The sequence below is a fragment of the Pseudophryne corroboree genome, chromosome 3, assembly GCF_028390025.1.
Source record: "Pseudophryne corroboree isolate aPseCor3 chromosome 3, aPseCor3.hap2, whole genome shotgun sequence".
In the NCBI taxonomy this organism is placed as follows: Eukaryota; Metazoa; Chordata; class Amphibia; order Anura; family Myobatrachidae; genus Pseudophryne; species Pseudophryne corroboree.
Genome location: NC_086446.1, coordinates 101,530,150 through 101,554,895, shown reverse-complemented (window position 1 = coordinate 101,554,895; position 24,746 = coordinate 101,530,150). Strand labels below are relative to the sequence as shown.

At 48.3% G+C, this 24,746-nt stretch overlaps 1 protein-coding gene across 4 annotated transcripts in view; it reads right to left on the bottom strand.

Annotated features, from left to right (window-relative positions):
• The window catches only part of LOC135054886 (zinc finger protein 1 homolog), a 79,593-nt gene extending 55,239 nt beyond the window's left edge, over nt 1-24,354 (bottom strand). Inside the window, exons 1-6 of one of the 4 annotated variants that reach the window (XM_063958331.1) lie at nt 24,229-24,354; nt 17,261-17,509; nt 14,694-14,817; nt 8,883-8,962; nt 8,193-8,289; nt 6,799-6,920 (exon numbers count right to left, since the gene is read on the bottom strand). In XM_063958331.1, the coding sequence (XP_063814401.1) occupies nt 6,799-6,920; nt 8,193-8,289; nt 8,883-8,962; nt 14,694-14,817; nt 17,261-17,470 (633 nt within the window). In that variant the 5' untranslated portion in view covers nt 17,471-17,509; nt 24,229-24,354. Of the gene's footprint in view, nt 1-6,798; nt 6,921-8,192; nt 8,290-8,882; nt 8,963-14,693; nt 14,890-17,260; nt 17,510-24,228 lie in introns of those variants that run through there. The other 3 variants (XM_063958334.1, XM_063958333.1, XM_063958335.1) reach the window with 3 other exon arrangements.
• Between the last annotated feature and the right edge of the window lie 392 nt (nt 24,355-24,746).

Genomic DNA, 24,746 nt, shown 5'->3' with positions numbered 1-24,746 from the left:
CTGGGATTTTGGAATATTCAGAATCCACCCGTGCTGTTTTAGCACTTCTTGAGACAGTGCTAATCCCATCTCTAGCTGTTCTCTGGACCTTGCCCTTATTAGGAGATCGTCCAAGTATGGGATAATTAATACGCCTTTTCTTCGAAGAAGAATCATCATCTCGGCCATTACCTTTGTAAAGACCCGAGGTGCCGTGGACAATCCGAACGGCAGCGTCTGAAACTGATAGTGACAGTTTTGTACAACGAACCTGAGGTACCCCTGGTGTGAGGGGTAAATTGGAACGTGGAGATACGCATCCTTGATGTCCAAGGATACCATAAAGTCCCCTTCTTCCAGGTTCGCTATCACTGCTCTGAGTGACTCCATCTTGAACTTCTTTATGTACAGGTTCAAGGATTTCAGATTTAGAATAGGTCTTACCGAGCCATCCGGCTTCGGTACCACAAATAGAGTGGAATAATACCCCTTCCCTTGTTGCAGAAGAGGTACCTTGACTATCACCTGCTGAGAGTACAGCTTGTGAATGGCTTCCAAAACCGTCTCCCTTTCGGAGGGGGACGTTGGTAAAGCCGACTTCAGGAAACGGCGAGGTGGATCTGTCTCTAATTCCAACCTGTACCCCTGAGATATTATCTGCAGGATCCAGGGATCTACTTGCGAGTGAGCCCACTGCGCGCTGTAATTTTTGAGACGACCCCCCACCGTCCCCGAGTCCGCTTGAGAAGCCCCAGCGTCATGCTGAGGCTTTTGTAGAAGCCGGGGAGGGCTTCTGATCCTTGGAAGGAGCTGCCTGTTGCTGTCTCTTCCCTCGACCTCTGCCTCGTGGCAGATATGAATAGCCCTTTGCTCTCTTATTTTTAAAGGAACGAAAGGGCTGCGGTTGAAAGGTCGGTGCCTTTTTCTGTTGGGGAGTGACTTGAGGTAGAAAGGTGGATTTCCCGGCTGTAGCCGTGGCCACCAAATCTGATAGACCGACTCCAAATAACTCCTCCCCTTTATACTGCAAAACTTCCATATGCCGTTTTGAATCCGCATCTCCTGTCCACTGTCGCGTCCATAAAGCTCTTCTGGCCGAAATGGACATAGCACTTACCCGTGATGCCAGTGTGCAGATATCCCTCTGTGCATCACGCATATAAAGAAATGCATCCTTTATTTGTTCTAACGACAGTAAAATATTGTCCCTGTCCAGGGTATCAATATTTTCAATCAGGGACTCTGACCAAACTACCCCAGCACTGCACATCCAGGCAGTCGCTATAGCTGGTCGTAGTATAACACCTGCATGTGTGTATATACTTTTTTGGATATTTTCCATCCTCCTATCTGATGGATCTTTAAGTGCGGCCGTCTCAGGAGAGGGTAACGCCACTTGTTTAGATAAGCGTGTTAGCGCCTTGTCCACCCTAGGAGGTGTTTCCCAGCGCTCCCTAACCTCTGGCGGGAAAGGGTATAATGCCAGTAATTTCTTTGAAATTATCAGCTTTTTATCAGGGGCAACCCACGCTTCATTACACACGTCATTTAATTCTTCTGATTCAGGAAAAACTATAGGTAGTTTTTTCACACCCCACATAATACCCTGTTTAGTGGTACCTGTAGTATCAGCTAAATGTAACGCCTCCTTCATTGCCAAAATCATATAACGTGTGGCCCTACTGGAAAATACGGTTGATTCGTCACCGTCACCACTGGAGTCATCGCCTGTGTCTGGGTCTGTGTCGACCGACTGAGGCAAAGGGCGTTTCACAGCCCCTGACGGTGTTTGAGTCGCCTGGACAGGCACTAATTGATTGTCCGGCCGTCTCATGTCGTCAAACGACTGCTTTAGCGTGTTGACACTATCCCGTAGTTCCATAAATAAAGGCATCCATTCTGGTGTCGACTCCCTAGGGGGTGACATCCTCATATTTGGCAATTGCTCCGCCTCCACGCCAATATCGTCCTCATACATGTCGACACACACGTACCGACACACAGCAGACACACAGGGAATGCTCCTAACGAAGACAGGACCCACTAGCCCTTTGGGGAGACAGAGGGAGAGTTTGCCAGCACACACCAAAAGCGCTATATCTATATATCAGGGATAGCCTTATAATAAGTGCTCCCTTATAGCTGCTTTGTTATATCAAAATATCGCCATAAATTTGCCCCCCCTCTCTGTTTTACCCTGTTTCTGTAGTGCAGTGCAGGGGAGAGACTTGGGAGCCGTCCTGACCAGCGGAGCTGTGAGAGGAAATGGCGCCGTGTGCTGAGGAGATAGGCCCCGCCCCTTTTCTGGCGGGCTCGTCTCCCGCTATTTAGAGAAATCAGGCAGGGGTTAAATATCTCCATATAGCCTCTGGGGGCTATATGTGAGGTATTTTTAGCCTTTATATAGGTTACATTTGCCTCCCAGGGCGCCCCCCTCCCAGCGCCCTGCACCCTCAGTGACTGCCGTGTGAAGTGTGCTGAGAGGAAAATGGCGCACAGCTGCAGTGCTGTGCGCTACCTTTAGAAGACTGCAGGAGTCTTCAGCCGCCGATTCTGGACCTCTTCTGACTTCAGCATCTGCAAGGGGGCCGGCGGCGCGGCTCCGGTGACCATCCAGGCTGTACCTGTGATCGTCCCTCTGGAGCTTGATGTCCAGTAGCCAAGAAGCCAATCCATCCTGCACGCAGGTGAGTTGACTCCTTCTCCCCTCAGTCCCTCGCTGCAGTGATCCTGTTGCCAGCAGGAATCACTGTAAAATAAAAAACCTAGCTAAACTTTTTCTAAGCAGCTCTTTAGGAGAGCCACCTAGATTGCACCCTTCTCGGCCGGGCACAAAAATCTAACTGGAGTCTGGAGGAGGGTCATAGGGGGAGGAGCCAGTGCACACCACCTGATCTGGAAAAGCTTTACTTTTTGTGCCCTGTCTCCTGCGGAGCCGCTATTCCCCATGGTCCTTTCAGGAACCCCAGCATCCACTAGGACGATAGAGAAATACGTTTGTTTATTCACCGTCGACACTGGAGTCAGTGTCCGTGTCTGTGTCTGTGTCAACTGACTGAGGTAAATGGGCGTTTTTACAAGCCCCTGACGGTGTCTGAGACGCCTGGACAGGTACTAATTTGTTTGCCGGCCGTCTCATGTCGTCAACCGACCTTGCAGCGTGTTGACTCACGTAATTCCTAAATAAGCCATCCATTCCAGTGTCGACTCCCTAGAGAGTGACATCACCAATACAGGCAATTTGCTCCGCCTCCTCACCAACATCGTCCTCCTACATGTCGACACACACGTACCGACACACAGCACACACACAGGGAATGCTCTGATAGAGGACAGGACCCCACTAGCCCTTTGGGGAGACAGAGGGAGAGTTTGCCAGCACACACCAAAAACGCTATAATTATACAGGGACAACCCCTTATACAAGTGTTTTCCCTTATAGCATTTTTATATATGTAATCATATCGCCAAATAAGTGCCCTCCCTCTCTGTTTTAACCCTGTTTCTGTAGTGCAGTGCAGGGGAGAGCCTGGGAGCCTTCCTCACAGCAGAGCTGAGCAGGAAAATGGCGCCGTGTGCTGAGGAGAATAGGCCCCGCCCCCTTTTCGGCGGGCTCTTCTCCCGGAGTTTGTGAGATCTGGCAGGGGTTAAATACATCCATATAGCCTCAAGGGCTATATGTGATGTATTTTAGCCATAAAAAGGTATTATACATTGCTGCCCAGGGCGCCCCCCCCAGCGCCCTGCACCCTCAGTGACAGTTGGTGACTGTTGGTGAAGTGTGCTGACAACAATGGCGCACAGCTGCAGTGCTGTGCGCTACCTTATGAAGACTGAAAGTCTTCTGCCGCCTGTTTCTGGACCTCTGGACGTCTTCAAATTCGGCATCTGCAAGGGGGGTCGGCGGCGCGGCTCCGGGACGAACCCCAGGGTGAGACCTGTGTTCCGACTCCCTCTGGAGCTAATGGTGTCCAGTAGCCTAAGAAGCAAATCCATCCTGCACGCAGGTGAGTTTACTTCTCTCCCCTAAGTCCCTCGTAGCAGTGAGCCTGTTGCCAGCAGGTCTCACTGAAAGAAAAAAACCTAACTTAAACTTTTATTCTAAGCAGCTCAGGAGAGCCACCTAGATTGCACCCTTCTCGGCCGGGCACAAAAATCTAACTGAGGCTTGGAGGAGGGTCATAGGGGGAGGAGCCAGTGCACACCACCTGATCCTAAAGCTTTTATTATTGTGCCCTGTCTCCTGCGGAGCCGCTATATCCCCATGGTCCTTACGGAGTCCCCAGCATCCACTAGGACGTCAGAGAAACAGTGCTATATTGTCGTTTATATAGCGCTAACTACTGTGCCCCCCCACGTTTGCACTGTTTTCATTGTTATGGCGGGGACAAGGAGAAAAATGGCGCTGAAAGGTGTTGTGAGGGCTAAGCCCCGCCCCTTCTCGGCGCGCTGCAGCCCGCTATTCAAATAGCTTTTTGTATGTTAGCGGGGGTCCCTGTACAGTGTCTATACACTGTATATATGTGTAGGCACCCTTAAAAAGGTATATACTGCTGCCCAGGGCGCCGCCGCCCCTCCCCCCCCCCCCCCCCCGCGCCCTTGCAAAGCCGGCGGCACGGGAGCAATGGCACGCAGCTTTATACTGGCGGGGGTATGGGACACGGTGCCCGGGCACCGAATATGCTTTCTATGCTAGTTTTTTAGAGCCTCAGTAACTTGCTGCCCAGGGCGCGCCCCCCCCCCAGCGCTCTGCACCCTGTGAGTGCCGTTGGTGTGTGGGAGCATGGAGCGCAGCGCGACCGCTGCGCTGTACCTCCGTTACTGAAGTCTTCTGCCGTCACTGAAGTCTTCTGTTCTTCTTATACTCACCCGGCTTCCTTCTTCTGGCTTTGTGAGGGGGGTGACGGCGCGGCTCCGGGAACAAGCAGCTAGGCGAACCAAGTGATCGAACCCTCTGGAGCTAATGGTGTCAAGTAGCCTAAGAAGCAGAGCCCTTGAACTAAGAAGAAGTAGGTCTGACTTCTCTCCCCTCAGTCCCACGATGCAGGGAGCCTGTAGCCAGCAGGTCTGCCTGAAAATAAAAAACCTAACAAAGTCTTTTAGAGAAACTCTGTAGAGCCCCCCTAGTGTGTGTCCAGTCACTCCTGGGCACAGAGTCTAACTGAGGTCTGGAGGAGGGGCATAGAGGGAGGAGCCAGTTCACACCCATTCAAAGTCTTATAGTGTGCCCATGTCTCCTGCGGATCCCGTCTATACCCCATGGTCCTTACGGGGTCCCCAGCATCCTCTAGGACGTATGAGAAATACTGTGAGACATGATAAACAGAGCGGCTGTATATTGTTATCTACTGGGAGTGGTTTTAAATAACACAGTTTTTTCCTAAGAGTTATATACTAGGAGACATGTCATAAGCTAAGTGGTTGTATATTACCCTCTGTTTTCTTCTCAGAATTATATAGTAGGAGATATGTCATAAGTAGGAGTTATATACTAGGAGACATGTCATAAGTAGAGTGGCTGTATATTACCCTCTGTTTTAGAGTTACAGTATATACTAGGACACGTCATAAGCGAAGTGGTTGTATATTACCATCTGCTTTCTCTTCAGAGTTATATACCAGGACACGTCATAAGCGAAGTTGTTGTATATTACCCTCTGTTTTTTCTTCAGAGTTATATACCAGGACACATGTCATAAGCGAAGTGGCTGAATATTAGCCTCTGTTTTCTCCTCAGAGGTATATACCAGGACACGTCATAAGCATGGTGGTTTTATATTGCCCTCCATTTTCTCTGCAGAGTTATATACTAGAAGACATGATAAGCAGATCGGTTATTATCCTCAGCTCTCTCTGCAGCCTCCTACTAATAGGAGGAGGCAATGATATGCAACATCTTGCCACTCACATGTGGTGACAGTGTTGACTGAAGATAGGTTTATCTCTGCACGGCTAGAGGTCACACAAAAAAAAAAAACGTGCAACAAAGAGAGAGCAGGAGCCAGCGTTGCTCCACAAGCGACAATAGGGAGCGGAGGTATGCAAAGATATGAAGGGAACCAAACCATTTCATGCTGGAGAACTTTTGTAAAGTGGATCTGGCAGCAGAAGGGGTTATGCTGTCTCAGAAGGAGGAACAACGCTATCTTGTGTATGAGCAGCATCTGTGTCCCACACGTGGCTGAAGGAGAATAGACAGAAATCCCATTACATACAAGGGACCTTGCTAACATTTTATAAGGACCACTAAACCTTTAAAAAATATTCCATAACCAGGCATTTCCTGTTGTGTAGTGCTTTAATGGGAAACTGTTCGAAAACATGGTTCCCACCCCAAAGTGACCCTTCTTTAACGTGATCAAGGCAGGGTCTCTCAATGAGACACAAAAAAAAGGCAAAGGGGTAAAAATACTACAACAGGAAAAAGAAAAATCATTGCAGGTGCAATCAACTACACTAGGAAAAGTTAGATACATTAAAACCACTTGGAACAGTCTGTCACTGGACCGTTGGTAACATCCGGCTTCTGATTAGGAGATCAGAGGATAGAGCATCTGCATCAGTGTACAGAAACAAATAAATGGCTGATAGGGATGCTCATAGTTCTCTAACCACAGTAGCAAACACAGTATCATATCATTTAGTACTGTGTTTGCTGTGATCAAAACCCACCTTTCTCAAGGTTACAGAACTCCACCAATTTGGAAAAGACCTGACCTTGAAATGTATCCACAGCAAGTGGTTCAGTCTTATGACAGTGAAACTAGTCTCCGGCACATCTTTCTATGACAAACACTGGAACCCTGACAATCAGCTTACCACATCATCTTCCAATTCATCATCATCATAATCCTCCTCCTCTTCATCATCATCATCTTCCTCTTTATAATCCTTTGAATAATAGACATTAGGATGTGTCCTTGATTTGTTTCTGGATAAACCTACGCAAAAAACAAAAAAGTGACTTAACACTAAGCTCAAAACAGTTGAATTACACGAAAAGGCAGCGTGTGTATGGGAAACTTAACATAACAGAAGTTAAAGGGATTGTCCACTCACACGGTTTAGCCAGTCACAAGTAAGATTATAGTGTAGCGCTTTCAGCATAGCCGAGCAGGTAGGGCCGGTGCTGGGGTGCTTGGCACCCTCCTGCAAACAAACTGGCGCCCTCCCAAACGTAAAGAAGAGACAGCGTGCGTTGAAGGGGAGTGCCGCAAAAAAGGGTGTGGTCTCACAAGGAAGGGCATGGTCACACATTACACCTAATTCACACAGTAGCACATCTTATTCACATAACATCACATGCAGTGCCCCTGAATCATATTACACCACATAGTAGTGACATCACACAGTAGTGCCCCTTATGCATGTAATGCTGCACAGTAGTACCACTTATACACAATGCCCACAGTAGTGGCCCTTACACATAACACCCACAGTAGCAGTGCCACACATAATGCCCACAGTACTAGTGCCCCTTACACATATGTCCACAGGAGAGGAGGGGATAGAGGGGGAGTGTGTTACTTACACAGTAGATCAGCGATGGATTGGAGACTGAAGAGAAGCGACTTCAAGCTGCTGGCACTGCTGTCACAGGGTTAGATGGGAGGAGGGAGCTAGAAGGACCTGACACGGCGAGCCACGCTACACGCTGCCGGCACTGCTACTTGTCATACAATGACAGGCGCAACAGCAGCGTAGCAGAGCGGGGAGAGTGCCTCTTTAGCCTGGCGCCTCCCTGCTTTGCATACCCTTGCTGAGTGGATAGTGCCGTCTCTGCAAGCAGGAGAGTCAAACTCTTGGCTCAGTAGGTGTGTCCTGCGTGCTACACCTTATTGGGTAGGGCCTATATCCAATCAGCTGCTGCATACAATACACACCCCTGAGAACGACTATGACCGGTTCAGTCTATGGGGGGAGATTTATCACAGCTTGAAAAGAGAGAGTGAAGAGAGATAAAGTACCAGCCAACCTTTACATTAAACATATGCTGTATTAGCAAAGTTAATGGTTTTAAGCTGGACACGGACAAAACAAAGTTGAAAAGGGTTTAGGCAGGGCTTCTGTAAGACGGTGCAACGTATTCAGGAAATGGTAACGTTCCGGGCCCATAGACAACTTTTGTAAGCGCCACAACATCACAAAGGATTTGAGTGTCAGAATCACAATTTATAATAGTATGTTTACATAGACTCTAAAACAATAATTACCAGTGTCGCTATCAATAGGGATTTCCTCCTCCTCCTCTTCTTTAAACTGCTGGTCACCTTCACCAATGTCAACTACCACAATGTTTAGGTTCTGAGGCTTCATGACACACAAAACAATGCAATCAGTACCAAACATGGAGTTACACACTGCCAAATAAATAGTGATCTGTGGTTTTTTTTTTTTTAAATACAGAGCAGTTGTTCCTAAGCCAGTCTGCAGGCCTCATCAACGATGACTGCGTGTGCCTCCTTGCCCTGATCACAGATTCCCCATAGTTCATATAAACACATATAAGGCTTTCATGTTAAGCCTGGTACACTCTAGACGATATCGTGGACGATGTGCCCGATTCTGACACATCGTTCACTATATCGACCAGTGTGTATGTACTATGTCGTTGACGAAGTGCACTCCCGCATGTCGTCAGTGACATCGTCCATCGGACCTGTGTGGCGACATCGCCAGCTAGGACCATACTGCCAAATGCAGCATGGCCCAGCTGCACCCCTCGCCGCCACTTCGCTGCAACTGACATCGGCAAATGTGTATGCACTTGCTGATGTTGGCATCCCCCCCAGGTCCCGCCGTCGCCAATATCACTGGTTACACACATCGTCTAGTCTGTACCCAGCTTTAGACGAAGGTGACTGACCATTCCAGAATAATAAGCAATAAAAAATGCCATTTACCTGATCATCACCCTCTTCCTCCTCCTCTGCACAATCAGAAGCGGGAGATCTCTGCTGTGTATTTATCTTACTGGATTCACCTATAGGAAACACACTAACTGAATACCTTGTTTTTGTAGGCTTTTATAAAAGATAATAAGATTTTACTCACCGGTAAATCTATTTCTCGTAGTCCGTAGTGGATGCTGGGGACTCCGTAAGGACCATGGGGAATAGACGGGCTCCGCAGGAGACTGGGCACTCTAAGAAAGATTTAGTACTACTGGTGTGCACTGGCTCCTCCCTCTATGCCCCTCCTCCAGACCTCAGTTAAGGAAACTGTGCCCGGAAGAGCTGACATTACAAGGAAAGGATTTTGGAATCCAGGGTAAGACTCATACCAGCTACACCAATCACACCGTATAACTTGTGATAAACTTACCCAGTCAACAGTATGAACAACAACAGAGCATCAAACAATGGATGCCAACATAACATAACCCTTCATTAAGCAATAACTATATACACGTATTGCAGAAAGTCCGCACTTGGGACGGGCGCCCAGCATCCACTACGGACTGCGAGAAATAGATTTACCGGTGAGTAAAATCTTATTTTCTCTAACGTCCTAGTGGATGCTGGGGACTCCGTAAGGACCATGGGGATTATACCAAAGCTCCCAAACGGGCGGGAGAGTGCGGATGACTCTGCAGCACCGAATGGGCAAACACAAGGTCCTCCTCAGCCAGGGTATCAAACTTGTAGAACTTAGCAAATGTGTTTGAACCCGACCAAGTAGCTGCTCGGCAAAGCTGTAATGCCGAGACCCCTCGGGCAGCCGCCCAAGAAGAGCCCACTTTCCTTGTGGAATGGGCTTTCACTGATTTTGGATGCGGCAATCCAGCCGCAGAATGAGCCTGCTGAATCGTGTTACAGATCCAGCGAGCAATGGTTTGCTTTGAAGCAGGAGCACCCAGCTTGTTGGATGCATACAGGATAAACAGCGAGTCAGTCTTCCTGACTCCAGCCGTCCTGGCTACATAGATCTTCAAAGCCCTGATTGCATCAAGCAACTTGGAATCCTCCAAGTCACGAGTAGCCGCAGGCACCACAATAGGTTGGTTCAAATGAAAAGATGACACCACCTTCGGCAGAAATTGCGGACGAGTCCGTATTTCTGCCCTGTCCATATGGAAAACCAGATAGGGGCTTTTACATGACAAAGCCGCCAATTCTGACACACGCCTAGCCGAAGCTAAGGCCAATAGCATGACCACCTTCCACGTGAGATACTTTAGCTCCACGGTCTTAAGTGGCTCAAACCAGTGGGATTTCAGGAAACCCAACACCACGCTGAGATCCCAAGGTGCCACTGGTGGCACAAAAGGGGGCTGAATATGCAGCATTTCCTTAACAAACGTCTGAACCTCAGGAAGAGAAGCCAGTTCCTTTTGAAAGAAAATGGATAGGGCCAAAATCTGGACCTTTATGGACCCCAACTTCAAGCCCATAGTCACTCCAGACTGTAGGAAGTGCAGGAACCGGCCCAGCTGGAATTCCTCTGTAGGGGCCTTCCTGGCCTCACACCAGGCAACATATTTTCGCCATATACGGTGATAGTGTTTTGCTGTCACGTCCTTCCTAGCCTTTATCAGCGTAGGAATAACTTCATCCGGAATGCCTTTTTCCGCTAGGATCCTGCGTTCAACCGCCATGCCGTCAAACGCAGCCACGGTAAGTCTTGGAACAGACAGGGCCCCTGTTGCAACAGGTCCTGTCTGAGAGGCAGAGGCCATGGGTCCTCTGTGAGCATTTCTTGCAGTTCCGGGTACCAAGTCCTTCTTGGCCAATCCGGAACAATGAGTATTGTTCTCACTCCTCTTTTTCTTACGATTCTCAGCACCTTGGGTATGAGAGGAAGAGGAGGAAACACATAGACCGACTGGAACACCCACGGTGTTACTAGTGCGTCCACAGGTATCGCCTGAGGGTCTCTTGACCTGGCGCAATACCTTTTGTAGCTTTTTGTTGAGACGGGATGCCACAATCTCCACCTGTGGCAGTTCCCATCGATTTGTAATCTGAGTGAAGACTTCGTGATGAAGTCCCCACTCTCCCGGGTGGAGGTCGTGCCTGCTGAGGAAGTCTGCTTCCCAGTTGTCCACTCCCGGAATGAACACTGCTGACAGTGCTTGCACGTGATTCTCCGCCCAACGAAGAATCCTGGTGGCTTCCGCCATCGCCACTCTGCTTCTTGTGCCGCCCTGGCGGTTTACATGAGCCACTGCGGTGATGTTGTCTGACTGAATCAGCACCGGTTGGTTTCGAAGCAGAGGCTCCGCTTGACACAGGGCGTTGTATATGGCCCTTAGTTCCAGGATATTTATGTGCAGACAAGCCTCCTGACTTGACCACAACCCTTGGAAGTTTCTTCCCTGAGTGACTGCCCCCCATCCTCGGAGGCTCGCATCCGTGGTCACCAGGACCCAGTCCTGTATGCCGAACCTGCGGCCCTTGAGAAGGTGAGCACTCTGCAGCCACCACAGAAGAGACACCCTGGCCCTCGGGGACAGGGTGATCAGCCGATGCATCTGAAGATGCGATCCGGACCACTTGTCCAACAGATCCCACTAAAAGATGTGTCCAGAATCATGCCCAGAAAGGGCAGACGCGTCGTAGGAATCAGCTGCGACTTTGGGATATTCAGAATCCAGCCATGCCGCTGCAACACTTCCTGAGAGTGTGCTACGCTGATCAGCAACTGCTCTCTGGACCTCGCCTTTATGAGGAGATCGTCCAAGTATGGGATAACTGTGACTCCTTGCTTTCTCAGGATCATCATCATTTCCGCCATTACCTTGGTAAATATTCTTGGTGCCGTGGAGAGCCCAAACGGCAACGTCTGGAATTGGTAATGACAGTCCTGTACCACAAATCTGAGGTACTCCTGATGAGGTGGATAAATGGGGACATGCAAGTAAGCATCCTTGATGTCCAGAGACACCATAAAATCCCCCTCTTCCAGGCTTGCAATGACCGCTCTGAGCGATTCCATTTTGTACTTGAATCTTTTCAGATAAATGTTCAGGGACTTTAAATTCAATATGGGTCTGACCGAACCGTCCGGTTTCGGTACCACAAACATTGTGGAATAGTATCCCATTCCCTGTTGAAGGAGGGGAACCTTTACCACCACCTGCTGGAGATATAACTTGTGAATTGCCGCTAACACTACTTCCCGTTCCATGGGGGAAGCTGGCAGGGCCGATTTGAGGTAACGGTGATGGGGCATCACTTCGAATTCCAGCTTGTATCCCTGAGACACAATCTGTATAGCCCAGGGATCCACCTGTGAGCGAACCCACTGGTGACTGAAATTTCGGAGACGCGCCCCCACCGCTCCTGGCTCCACCTGTGGAGCCCCAGCGTCATGCGGTGGATTTAGCGGAAGCCGGGGAGGACTTCTGTTCCTGGGAACTAGCTGTATGGTGCAGCTTCTTTCCTCTACCCCTGCCTCTGGCAAGAAAGGACGCACCTCTGACCTTCTTGCTTCTTTGTGATCGAAAGGACTGCATTTGGTAATACGGTGCTTTCTTAGGCTGTGAGGGAATATATGGCAAAAAATTTGACTTCCCAGCCGTAGCTGTGGAAACTAGGTCCGAGAGACCGTCCCCAAACAATTCCTCACCCTTGTAAGGTAAAACCACCATGTGCTTTTTGGAGTCGGCATCACCTGTCCATTGCAGAGTCCACAGGACCCTTCTGGCAGAAATTGACATTGCATTTATTCTAGAGCCCAGTAGGCAAATGTCCCTCTGGGCATCCCTCATATATAGGACAGCGTCTTTTATATGCCCCAGGGTCAGTAAAATGGTATCCTTGTCTAAGGTATCCAATTCCTCAGACAGATTATCTGTCCATGCTGCTACAGCACTACACATCCAGGCCGACGCAATTGCCGGCCTCAGTAGAGTACCTACATAGAGTGTATAAACAGACTTCAGGATACTTTCCTGCTTCCTATCGGCAGGATCCTTTAGGGCGGCCGTGTCCTGTGACGACAGGGCCACCTTCTTAGATAAGCGTGTCAGAGCTTTATCTACCCTAGGGGAGGATTCCCAGCGCATCCTGTCCGTTGGCGGGAAAGGGTACGCCATAAGTAACCTTTTGGAAATCAGCACTTTCCTATCGGGGGAATCCCACGCTTTTTCACATAACTCATTTAACTCATGTGAAGGGGGAAAAGTCACCTCTTGCTTTTTCTCCCCATACATATAAACCCTCTTGTCAGGGACAGGGTTTACCTCTGATATGTGCAATACATCCTTCATTGCTATAATCATGTAGCGGATGGCTTTAGCCATTTTAGGCTGCAATTTTGCATCATCGTCATCGACACTGGAGTCAGAATCCGTGTCGATATCTGTGTCAACAATTTTGGATAGTGGGCGCTTCTGAGACCCCGACGGCCTCTGCGCTGTAGGATCAGGCATGGGCTGAGACCCCGACTGTCCCAAGGCATCAGCTTTATCCAACCTTTTATGCAAGGAGTTTACATTATCATTTAACACCTTCCACATATCCATCCGATCAGGTGTCGGCGGAGACACATCATTCATCTGCACTTGCTCTGCCTCCACATAGCCCTCCTCGTCAAACATGTCGACACACGCGTACCGACACACCACACACACAGGGGATGCTCTATAGGAGGACAGGACCCCCACAAGACCTTTTGGAGAGACAGAGAGAGAGTATGCCAGCACACCCCAGCGCTATATGACCCAGGAATCACAAAGTAACTTAGTGTTTACCCAGTAGCTGCTGTATATATGATTAATGCGCTAAATTTATGTGCCCCCCCTCTCTTTTTAGCCTCTTTCTACCGTGAGTCTGCAGGGGAGAGCCTGGGGAGCTTCCTCTCAGCGGAGCTGTGGAGAGAAAATGGCGCTGGTGAGTGCTGAGGAAGAAGGCCCCGCCCCCTCAGCGGCGGGCTTCTGTCCCGAGATTTTGTGTAAAATTAATGGCGGGGGCTCATGCATATTACAGTGCCCAGCTGTATATATGCTGCTTTTGCCAGGAGGTAATCAATTGCTGCCCAGGGCGCCCCCCCCTGCGCCCTGCACCCTACAGTGACCGGAGTGTGTGGGTTAGTGTGGGCGCAATGGCGCACAGCTGCAGTGCTGTGCGCTACCTCATATGAAGACAGGAGTCTTCTGCCGCCGATTTTGACGTTTTCTTGCTTCAACCCGCCGGCTTCTGTCTTCTGGTTCTGCGAGGGGGACGGCGGCGCGGCTCCGGGAACGGACGACCAAGGTTAGGTTCCTGTGTTCGATCCCTCTGGAGCTAATGGTGTCCAGTAGCCTAAGAAGCGCAACCTAGCCGCAGTTAGTAGGTTTGCTTCTCTCCCCTCAGTCCCACGTAGCAGAGAGTCTGTTGCCAGCAGAAGCTCTCTGAAAATAAAAAACCTAACTAAAATACTTTCTTATTAGCAAGCTCAGGAGAGCTCACTAAAAGCACCCAGCTCTGGCCGGGCACAGATTCTAACTGAGGTCTGGAGGAGGGGCATAGAGGGAGGAGCCAGTGCACACCAGTAGTACTAAATCTTTCTTACAGTGCCCAGTCTCCTGCGGAGCCCGTCTATTCCCAATGGTCCTTACAGAGTCCCCAGCATCCACTAGGACGTTAGAGAAATATATATGTAAGTGAACTGGGCAGGGATCCGCCTGAACATTTTCCTCATGATCACCCGCCCCAGTCACCTGTTATTCCTGAATATCCCCTCAGGAGTTACACACCCGCAGTCTGTACAGACAGAAACTTTCCTCTTACCCAGTGATGCGAGGGGCCAGTGATTCTCCATCACGGCTTCTGCAAATGGATCCTCGTACCCTTCTAAATTCTTCCACTCCTCCAGGGAATAATGGACAGGGACATCCCGACACCGAACAGGATACTAACACACACCGAGGCAGCCATCAGTAATTGAAAATAACTATTCTCCTTGTAGAGGGATCATCTTATTATACTGAGACATTAAAATAAATAGTTTTCTTTAAAACATTGTATAAGAAAATATCTAGATCTGGATTTCTCACCCTGTGACACATGCACCACTATGAGGCACAGTTCCGGCTGTTAAACTAAACTCAAGATGCCAGTTTAAAGTATTACTCTGGAATTAAACTTCACAAAACACTTAAATGTAGCACTTTAAAAAAATAAGATGACATAATTGGGTGAAATGGTATACATTTATACACATTTAGCGGTACTTCATGTAACACAGTATCTGTTGCCCATCTGCAGTTATTAAAGTATGTGGTGTAAACCCTGATCTAAATCACTAGAGGTTACTTTTTTATTTTATTTATTTTTTATATCCACTGACCATTTGTAAGACTACTAGAATGTTGCTGAATCTCCATATTTCAGTAATGGCGCACATGCGGCCCGCCAAGTCTTCACCTACTTCTACCTCCTTGCTTTGTGGGCATATTTATTATAGTTTGCAACACTTGTATCTCTTTCACTGAATAAATGCATTCATTTATCTAATTACGGATGATTAAGGGCACTGTACGGCCCTTTGGAGTGATAGGGGGCTACCCCCGCTGCCCCTGGACATTATCAGCTTGTCTAGCATGTTCTGAACAGAGGTTATTAGAAAACTGCTGGACACAGATTTTTTTCTCTCTAGGGAAATAGTTGCATTATTGAATTAAATGTCATTTACACGCAACTAAATAGAGACACTAATGGTTTAACTTAAGTTAAGCAACTGCATTTCCTCTTATTATAAAAATACTTAATTCGCATATGTATAACCAGAACATATTCGGTAGCGTCTAGTTTCCCTTTGTGGAGAGGACCTTTCCCATAAGCCCCTGTGTCCATGTCACAAACTATTTGGAATAGTAACCTGTGGCGAGCGGAGCGAGACACAAAGCCCGAAGCGTGGCGAGCGAAGCGAGCCCGCAAGGGCCCAATGCTGCATAAAAAAAAAAAAATTACCTCAAACGAACGGAGAAAACATTTAGGTGCTGTAAGGGCGGAAGTTCTCTCCTGCCCTCTCGTTTTGTCACTTCCAAGTCCTGGGCACGAAGGTAACATAGACACAACCGAACATATTCATGGCAAAAATCTAAAGTGAAAATACTGTAACAATGTACCGGTTTGCCAACTGAGGCCTACATGGTACATGTTGGAAGTATCTGTGCTCAGACCTGTTACTTGCAGTGATTTATTTCATGGTTTTTCATCAAGCGACTCTTACTGGAAAAGCACTACTGACAAAATGCCATACCTGCAAAGACTTTCAGTAAAGTAATAGTGATAGCTACCTATATACTTCTGGGGTTTGCCCACTGTGCGAGCGTTGCCACAAGACCACGCATGTGTAGATAGCCAGCCAAGAGAGGAAGTGGAGGTACGGTCAACCTAATAGCCCATCCCCATCAAGATGATTTTTAATGTAGTAATAATAATTTAGAGGCATGATAAATAGCAGTTTACTTTAGAAGGGATATCCGTTTAGCCACAGTAAATGACCGCAGCTAATGGATTCTCCTGGGGCTATCCAATTATCCCCGACTGCCGACAGTTATCGGTGGATATGAGGCATGCAAAGCATAATCCGTGATAACCAGCCCCTACTGCCCTATTTTTCCGTGATAACACATAGGTCCGGGAACTTATCGCGGATCCCATGTGTGATCACCCGAAAACGGAGGCTTTTTTGGCAAAAACAAATAAAAAAAACAGGCTATAATTGGATAGCCAATAACGACCATCAGACTAAAATCGTGATATAAGCCTGTTTTTTTTCCATCTGAAAAAAAAATAACGTGACTAGTAGGGTACCCCCTAAGTCTCCACAGTACTGTGAAAATAATTCTCACAAGATGTATGGCTTCAGAAATAGACCCCTAAAAAAAGGATTGAATTTGATTTGGGTGGAGCAGATAACTTTTCTTTTCTGAAATCTTCACTGTATGTAGAATACTTCAGAACGTTTTATAGGTGCCAGCTGACCAGTGCTGTACAACCGATGCAGCACTTTAAAGTTTTTAATTTGTTATCAAACAGTATATATAATAAAAGGCTTACGCTGCTCCTCACCTCTATGGGGGAATGCAAGTGTTGGACCCTTTGTGGTAACTGTTAAATGCCGCGCATCATTTATCCCACGAATGTGGAATCAACTACCGGCTTAAAAAAAAAAAAAAAAAAAAACACACCAGAACTTAACACAATTTCTAATTCGCATGGCAAAATTCACAAATACAGTTCCTGGGACCACGTTTACGATCATTAATATTTGTTTAATCAAAGTTACCAACATCAAAAATGGCGTAGCATCTTGTATGAGGACTCTGCAGGCGTTAAAGTGATATTACCTTTGTCCTGTTTACTCTTCGATTGTTTTCTCTGTGACGGGTAATTTGCTGAGGAGTCATATTTGCATGGCGGTGCCGATCACGTTCGCGTTCTCTTTGGTCATCGGTCATAGTTTGTCGCCGGGCTTTATCCCGCTCTGCCCTTCGTCTTTTTGCTGCTATTTGCTGTGCAGTTATTTCCACAGCAGACATTTGCCTTTTAGGTGGCATCGCAGATACACTTTGTTGCTTCAATTAATTAGTATATTCCTATTTAACAGTAAGTGCAAATAAAACGGATGGATAGAAAATCTAGTCAATTTTGAATAGCAACGGTTGTTATAAATTATAAACTGCCACACCAAAAACGTATATAAACCAAACAAAAAAAAGACCAAGAAATTAGGAAAATGTAAGTCGGTGGGAATAATAAGATTTTACTTACCGATAAATCTATTTCTCGTAGTCCGTAGTGGATGCTGGGACTCCGTCAGGACCATGGGGAATAGCGGCTCCGCAGGAGACAGGGCACAAAATTTAAAAGTTTGACCACTAGGTGGTGTGTACTGGCTCCTCCCCCTATGACCCTCCTCCAAGCCTCAGTTAGGATACTGTGCCCGGACGAGCGTACACAATAAGGAAGGATTTTGAATCCCGGGTAAGACTCATACCAGCCACACCAATCACACCGTACAACCTGTGATCTGAACCCAGTTAACAGTATGACAAACGTAGGAGCCTCTGAACAGACGGCTCACAACAATAACAACCCGATTTTTTTGTAACAATAACTATGTACAAGTATTGCAGACAATCCGCACTTGGGATGGGCGCCCAGCATCCACTACGGACTACGAGAAATAGATTTATCGGTAAGTAAAATCTTATTTTCTCTGACGTCCTAGTGGATGCTGGGACTCCGTCAGGACCATGGGGATTATACCAAAGCTCCCAAACGGGCGGGAGAGTGCGGATGACTCTGCAGCACCGAATGAGAGAACTCCAGGTCCTCCTTAGCCAGGGTATCAAATTTGTAGAATTTTACAAACGTGTTCTCCCCTGACCACGTAGCTGCTCGGCAGAGTTGTAATGCCGAGACCCCTCGGGCAGCCGCCCAAGATGAGCCCACCTTCCTTGTGGAATGGGCCTTGACAGATTTAGGCTGTGGCAGGCCTGCCACAGAATGTGCAAGTTGAATTGTGCTACAAATCCAACGAGCAATCGTCTGCTTAGAAGCAGGAGCACCCAGCTTGTTACAGTATAAACAGCGAGTCAGATTTTCTGACTCCAGCCGTCCTTGAAATATATATTTTCAATGCTCTGACAACGTCCAGCAACTTGGAATCCTCCAAATCGCTAGTAGCCGCAGGCACCACAATAGGCTGGTTCAGGTGAAACGCTGAAACCACCTTAGGCAGAACGTGAGGACGCGTCCGCAGTTCTGCCCTGTCCGAATGGAAAATCAGATATGGGCTTTTATACGATAAAGCCGCCAATTCTGACACTCTCCTGGCTGAAGCCAGGGCCAGTAGCATGGTTACTTTCCATGTAAGATATTTCAAATCCACCGATTTGAGTGGCTCAAACCAATGGGATTTGAGAAAATCCAAAACTACATTAAGATCCCACGGTGCCACTGGGGGCACAACCGGGGGCTGTATATGTAGTACTCCTTTTACAAAAGTCTGGACTTCAGGAACTGAAGCCAATTCTTTCTGGAAGAAAATCGACAGGGCCGAAATTTGAACCTTAATGGACCCTAATTTGAGGCCCATAGACAATCCTGTTTGCAGGAAATGTAGGAATCGACCCAGTTGAAATTCCTCCGTCGGGGCCTTCCTGGCCTCACACCACGCAACATATTTTCTCCAAATGCGGTGATAATGTTGTGCAGTCACCTCCTTCCTGGCTTTTACCAGGGTAGGGATGACCTCTTCCGGAATGCCTTTTTCCCATAGGATTCGGCGTTCAACCGCCATGCCGTCAAACGCAGCCACGGTAAGTCTTGGAATAGACACGGTCCCTGCTGAAGCAGGTCCCGTCTTAGAGGTAGAGGCCACGGATCTTCCGTGAGCATCTCCTGAAGTTCCGGGTACCAAGTTCTTCTTGGCCAATCCGGAGCCACGAGTATCGTTCTTACTCCCCTTTGCCGTATAATTCTCAGTACTTTTGGTATGAGAGGCAGAGGAGGAAACACATACACTGACTGGTACACCCATGGTGTTACCAGAGCGTCTACAGCTATTGCCTGAGGGTCTCTTGACCTGGCGCAATACCTGTCCAGTTTTTTGTTGAGGCGGGACGCCATCATGTCCACCATTGGTCTTTCCCAATGGACCACAATCATGTGGAAGACTTCTGGATGAAGTCCCCACTCTCCCGGGTGCAGATCGTGTCTGCTGAGGAAGTCTGCTTCCCAGTTGTCCACTCCCGGGATGAACACAGCTGACAGTGCTAACACATGATTTTCTGCCCAGCGGAGAATCCTTGCAGCTTCTGCCATTGCCCTCCTGCTTCTTGTGCCGCCCTGTCTGTTTACGTGGGCGACTGCCGTGATGTTGTCCGACTGAATCAACACTGGCTGACCCTGAAGCAGAGGTTTTGCCAGGCTTAGAGCATTGTAGATTGCTCTTAGCTCCAGTATATTTATGTGAAGAGACGTCTCCAGGCTTGACCACACGCCCTGGAAGTTTCTTCCCTGTGTGACCGCTCCCCAGCCTCTCAGGCTGGCATCCGTGGTCACTAGGACCCAGTTCTGTATGCCGAATCTGCGGCCCTCTAACAGATGAGCACTCTGCAACCACCATAGCAGAGACACTCTTGTCCTTGTGGACAATTTTATCCGCTGATGCATCTGCAGATGCGATCCGGACCATTTGTCCAGCAGATCCCACTGAAAAGTTCGTGCATGGAATCTGCCGAATGGAATCGCTTCGTAAGAAGCTACCATTTTTCCCAGGACTCTTGTGCATTGATGCACAGACACTTTTCCTGGTTTTAGGAGGTTCCTGACTAGATCGGATAACTCCCTGGCTTTCTCCTCCGGAAGAAATACCTTTTTCTGAACAGTGTCCAGAATCATCCCTAGGAACAACAGACGTGTCGTCGGGATCAGTTGGGATTTTGGAAAATTCAGAATCCACCCGTGTTGTTGGAGCACTACTTGGGTTAGTGCTACTCCGACCTCCAGCTGTTCTCTGGATCTTGCCCTTATCAGGAGATCGTCCAAGTAAGGGATAATTAAGACGCCTTCTCTTCGAAGAAGGATCATCATTTCGGCCATTACCTTGGTAAAGACCCGGGGTGCCGTGGACAATCCAAACGGCAGCGTCTGAAACTGATAATGACAGTTTTGGACCACGAACCTGAGGTACCCTTGGTGTGAAGGACAAATTGGAACATGAAGGTAAGCATCCTTGATGTCCAAGGACACCATAAAATCCCCTTCTTCCAGATTCGCTATCACTGCTCTGAGTGACTCCATCTTGAACTTGAATTTTTGTATGTACAGGTTCAGAGATTTTAGATTTAGAATCGGTCTTACCGAGCCGTCCGGCTTCGGTACCACAAATAGCGTGGAGTAATACCCCTGTCCCTGTTGTAGGAGGGGTACCTTGACTATCACCTGCTGAGAATACAGCTTGTGAATGGCCTCCATAGGAACGAAAGGACTGCGGCTGAAAAGCCTGCGGCTTTTTCTGCTGGGAGGTGACCTGGGGTAAAAAGGTGGATTTTCCGGCCGTTGCCGTGGCCACCAGATCCGATAGACCGACCCCAAATAATTCCTCCCCCTTATACGGCAATACTTCCATATGTCGTTTGGAATCCGCATCACCTGACCACTGGCGCGTCCATAAACTTCTTCTGGCAGATATGGACATCGCACTTACTCTTGATGCCAGAGTGCAAATATCTCTCTGTGCATCTCGCCTATAAAGAAATGCATCCTTTAACTGCTCTATAGTCAGTAAAATACTGTCCCTATCCAGGGTATCAATATTTTCAGACAGTGACTCCGACCAAGCCACGCCAGCACTGCACATCCAGGCTGAGGCGATTGCTGGTCTCAGTATAACACCCGTATGTGTGTATATACTTTTTAATGTATTCTCCAGCCTCCTATCAGCTGGATCCTTGAGGGCGGCCGTATCAGGAGACGGTAACGCCACTTGCTTTGATAAGCGTGTGAGCGCCTTATCCACCCTAGGAGGTGTTTCCCAGCGCGCCCTAACCTCTGGCGGGAAAGGGTATAATGCCAATAACTTCTTTGAAATTAGCAGTTTTCTATCTGGGGTAACCCACGCTTCATCACACACTTCATTCAGTTCCTCTGATTCAGGAAAAACTATCGGTAGTTTTTTCACACCCCACATAATACCCCTTTTTGTGGTACTTGCAGTATCAGAGTTATGCAAAGCCTCCTTCATTGCCGTGATCATATAACGTGTGGCCCTACTGGAAAATACGTTTGTTTCTTCACCGTCGACACTGGATTCAGTGTCAGTGTCTGGGTCTGTGTCGACCGACTGAGGTAAAGGGCGTTTTACAGCCCCTGACGGTGTCTGAGACGCCTGGACAGGTACTAACTGGTTTGCCGGCTGTCTCATGTCGTCAACCGACTTTTGTAGCGTGCTGACACTATCCCGTAATTCCATAAACAAAGCCATCCATTCTGGTGTCGACTCCCTAGGGGGTGACATCACCATTACAGGCAATTGCTCCGCCTCCACGCCAACATCGTCCTCATACATGTCGACACACACGTACCGACACACAGCAGACACACAGGGAATGCTCTGATAGAAGACAGGACCCCACTAGCCCTTTGGGGAGACAGAGGGAGAGTTTGCCAGCACACACCCAAGCGCTATAAATATATATAGGGACAACCTTAATAAGTGTGTTCCCTTTATAGCAGCTCAAATATTATAAATATCGCCAATAAGTGCCCCCCCTCTCTGTTTTTACCCTGTTTCTGTAGTGCAGTGCAGGGGAGAGTCCTGGGAGCCTTCCTCGCAGCGGAGCTGGGCAGGAAAATGGCGCTGTTTGCTGAGGAGAATAGGCCCCGCCCCCTTTTCGGCGGGCTTCTTCTCCCGGTTTTTTTGGAACCTGGCAGGGGTTAAATACATCCATATAGCCCCAGGGGCTATATGTGATATATTTTAGCCAGAATAGGTATATTACATTGCTGCCCAGGGCGCCCCCCCCAGCGCCCTGCACCCTCAGTGACCGCTGGTGTGAAGTGTGCGGAGAGCAATGGCGCACAGCTGCAGTGCTGTGCGCTACCTCATGAAGACTGAGACGTCTTCTGCCGCCGGTTTCTGGACCTCTTCTCTATTCGGCATCTGCAAGGGGGTCGGCGGCGCGGCTCCGGTGACCCATCCAGGCTGTACCTGTGATCGTCCCTCTGGAGCTAGTGTCCAGTAGCCTAAGAAGCAAATCCATCCTGCACGCAGGTGAGTTCACTTCTTCTCCCCTAAGTCCCTCGTTGCAGTGAGCCTGTTGCCAGCAGGACTCACTGATAATAAAAAACCTAACAAACTTTTTCTAAGCAGCTCTTTAGGAGAGCCACCTAGATTGCACCCTGCTCGGACGGGCACAAAAACCTAACTGAGGCTTGGAGGAGGGTCATAGGGGGAGGAGCCAGTACACACCACCTAGTGGTCAAACTTTTAAATTTTGTGCCCTGTCTCCTGCGGAGCCGCTATTCCCCATGGTCCTGACGGAGTCCCAGCATCCACTAGGACGTCAGAGAAAGTAAAGTTTGATGTTTTCTCAAAAATAAAACAAACAAACCACTGTTTAATATAAGAGAATTTTAAGAAACAGCAAAATATAGAACCGCTAAGAGCGAACTCCAAACATAAGATGACTCATACTTTGTTAGTGTTCCCTCTAGGATGCGTTGCGAGCAAGGTGCGAAGGTGCCGTGCCAGGTCACCAAAGCTCGAAAAAAGGGGCACGACCGGCCAGGGAGGGTACAGCCCTGCTGGCTTCACTATTGGGGGCGGTGTGGCCCCTTAATGTCACTAATTGGGGCATGCCCCAGCCGTCAGCGTCACTAGAGGGGGCATGCCCAGGACTTACGTAGTGCTGGGCTGCCCCCCAAGCTCTCCCTTTAATGTGAATAGATGCCATACACACGACATCTATTCATGAGGTAGAGACGCGGCAACGGGCAGGCTGCTTGAACAGGGCACCGCCAAGCTAAAACAGGACAGGGTGAACAGCATTTTGTTTTTCTAAACACCTGCAGCACACAGAAGAGTCAATTGCTCCGTCAGGCGTCATCTACGCACAAAACACTTGAATTTCCCTCCCTAAAGGTGAGGAGCAGCATTTGCCTTTTATACATATATATAATTACTGTATCCTCCCCCTGCCTGGGATCTGGATGAGAGGTCGACATGGTGAACAGGCCGCTATGTAAAAGCTAGACAGTGCTTAAGGTCGTCAGGTTCAAATGGCCGACACATACGGTCGAAAGGTTTTTAGGATTTTTTTCTCTCCATTTAAAAAAAAAAACTATAACCTTTACCATCCACGTGGACTACGATTGAGCATAGCCATTTGTGCCAAACACCTTGCCTGAATTTGCTTGCCATGCAAGCTGACGCGGTACACCAATCAGGGCCTTGTGTTTAAACAAATTAACACCCCCAAAAAACTTGTGTCGGTATTTGCTTGTGTCAACCTTTTCAACTGTCTATCTCCTCCACATCAGCCTAATCATATTCAACCTAATGATCCACACACCCCCTGGCATTGCACAGTACACAGTTATTTGTATTATAATCACAATTATATTAACACTAGGAAAACAAAAGGAACACTATGGATGCCATTAGACAACAAGGGTGATTTTGGATACACTCCCCTCTCTCTGTAACGTAATAAATTCTGTATGGCCATCACCTATGTCACCCCCCTTCCCTGCTCTTCTCAATCCCCATCCTAGTGCTGCAGGTACAGCCGCCCCCATGTCTCACCCTGTGCTGCCTCTGGCGAGGTCTCTACATGACCACACAGGAAAATACCCGGATGCTGCCCATCGCGGTGGTGTCACGGCGGCAGCAGCAGCTGCCCCATTGTGACGTCCCAGGACTTTACCACACATGCGCAGTAAAGGCCGTTTAGTAGTAAAGACTACATTTCCCGTGATCCTCGCTTCCTCACTCAGTCACCTCCTGTCCGGAATAGCACAGAGCAGTCTCCTGCTGCAGCGCCTGCAGCGACAGCTGCACACTGCAACCCAAACGTTAGACGCTCACAGACCATGGCCATCGCTATGTAGTCTTATTTGAAATAATTCTTATCAGTGTCCATGCACTTGTCAGGTCCTGAGAAGAATACACAGTACTGTTGTGAGCATTGCATCTTATATAGAGAAGTAGGAGTTGTGTAATGCAGGGTTTCCCAACCTCCAGCATTACAGTCCAGGTTTTGTGGATATCCATACTTGAGTCCAGATAAATCAGATTGACTGAGGTACTAATTAAGTTGCCTG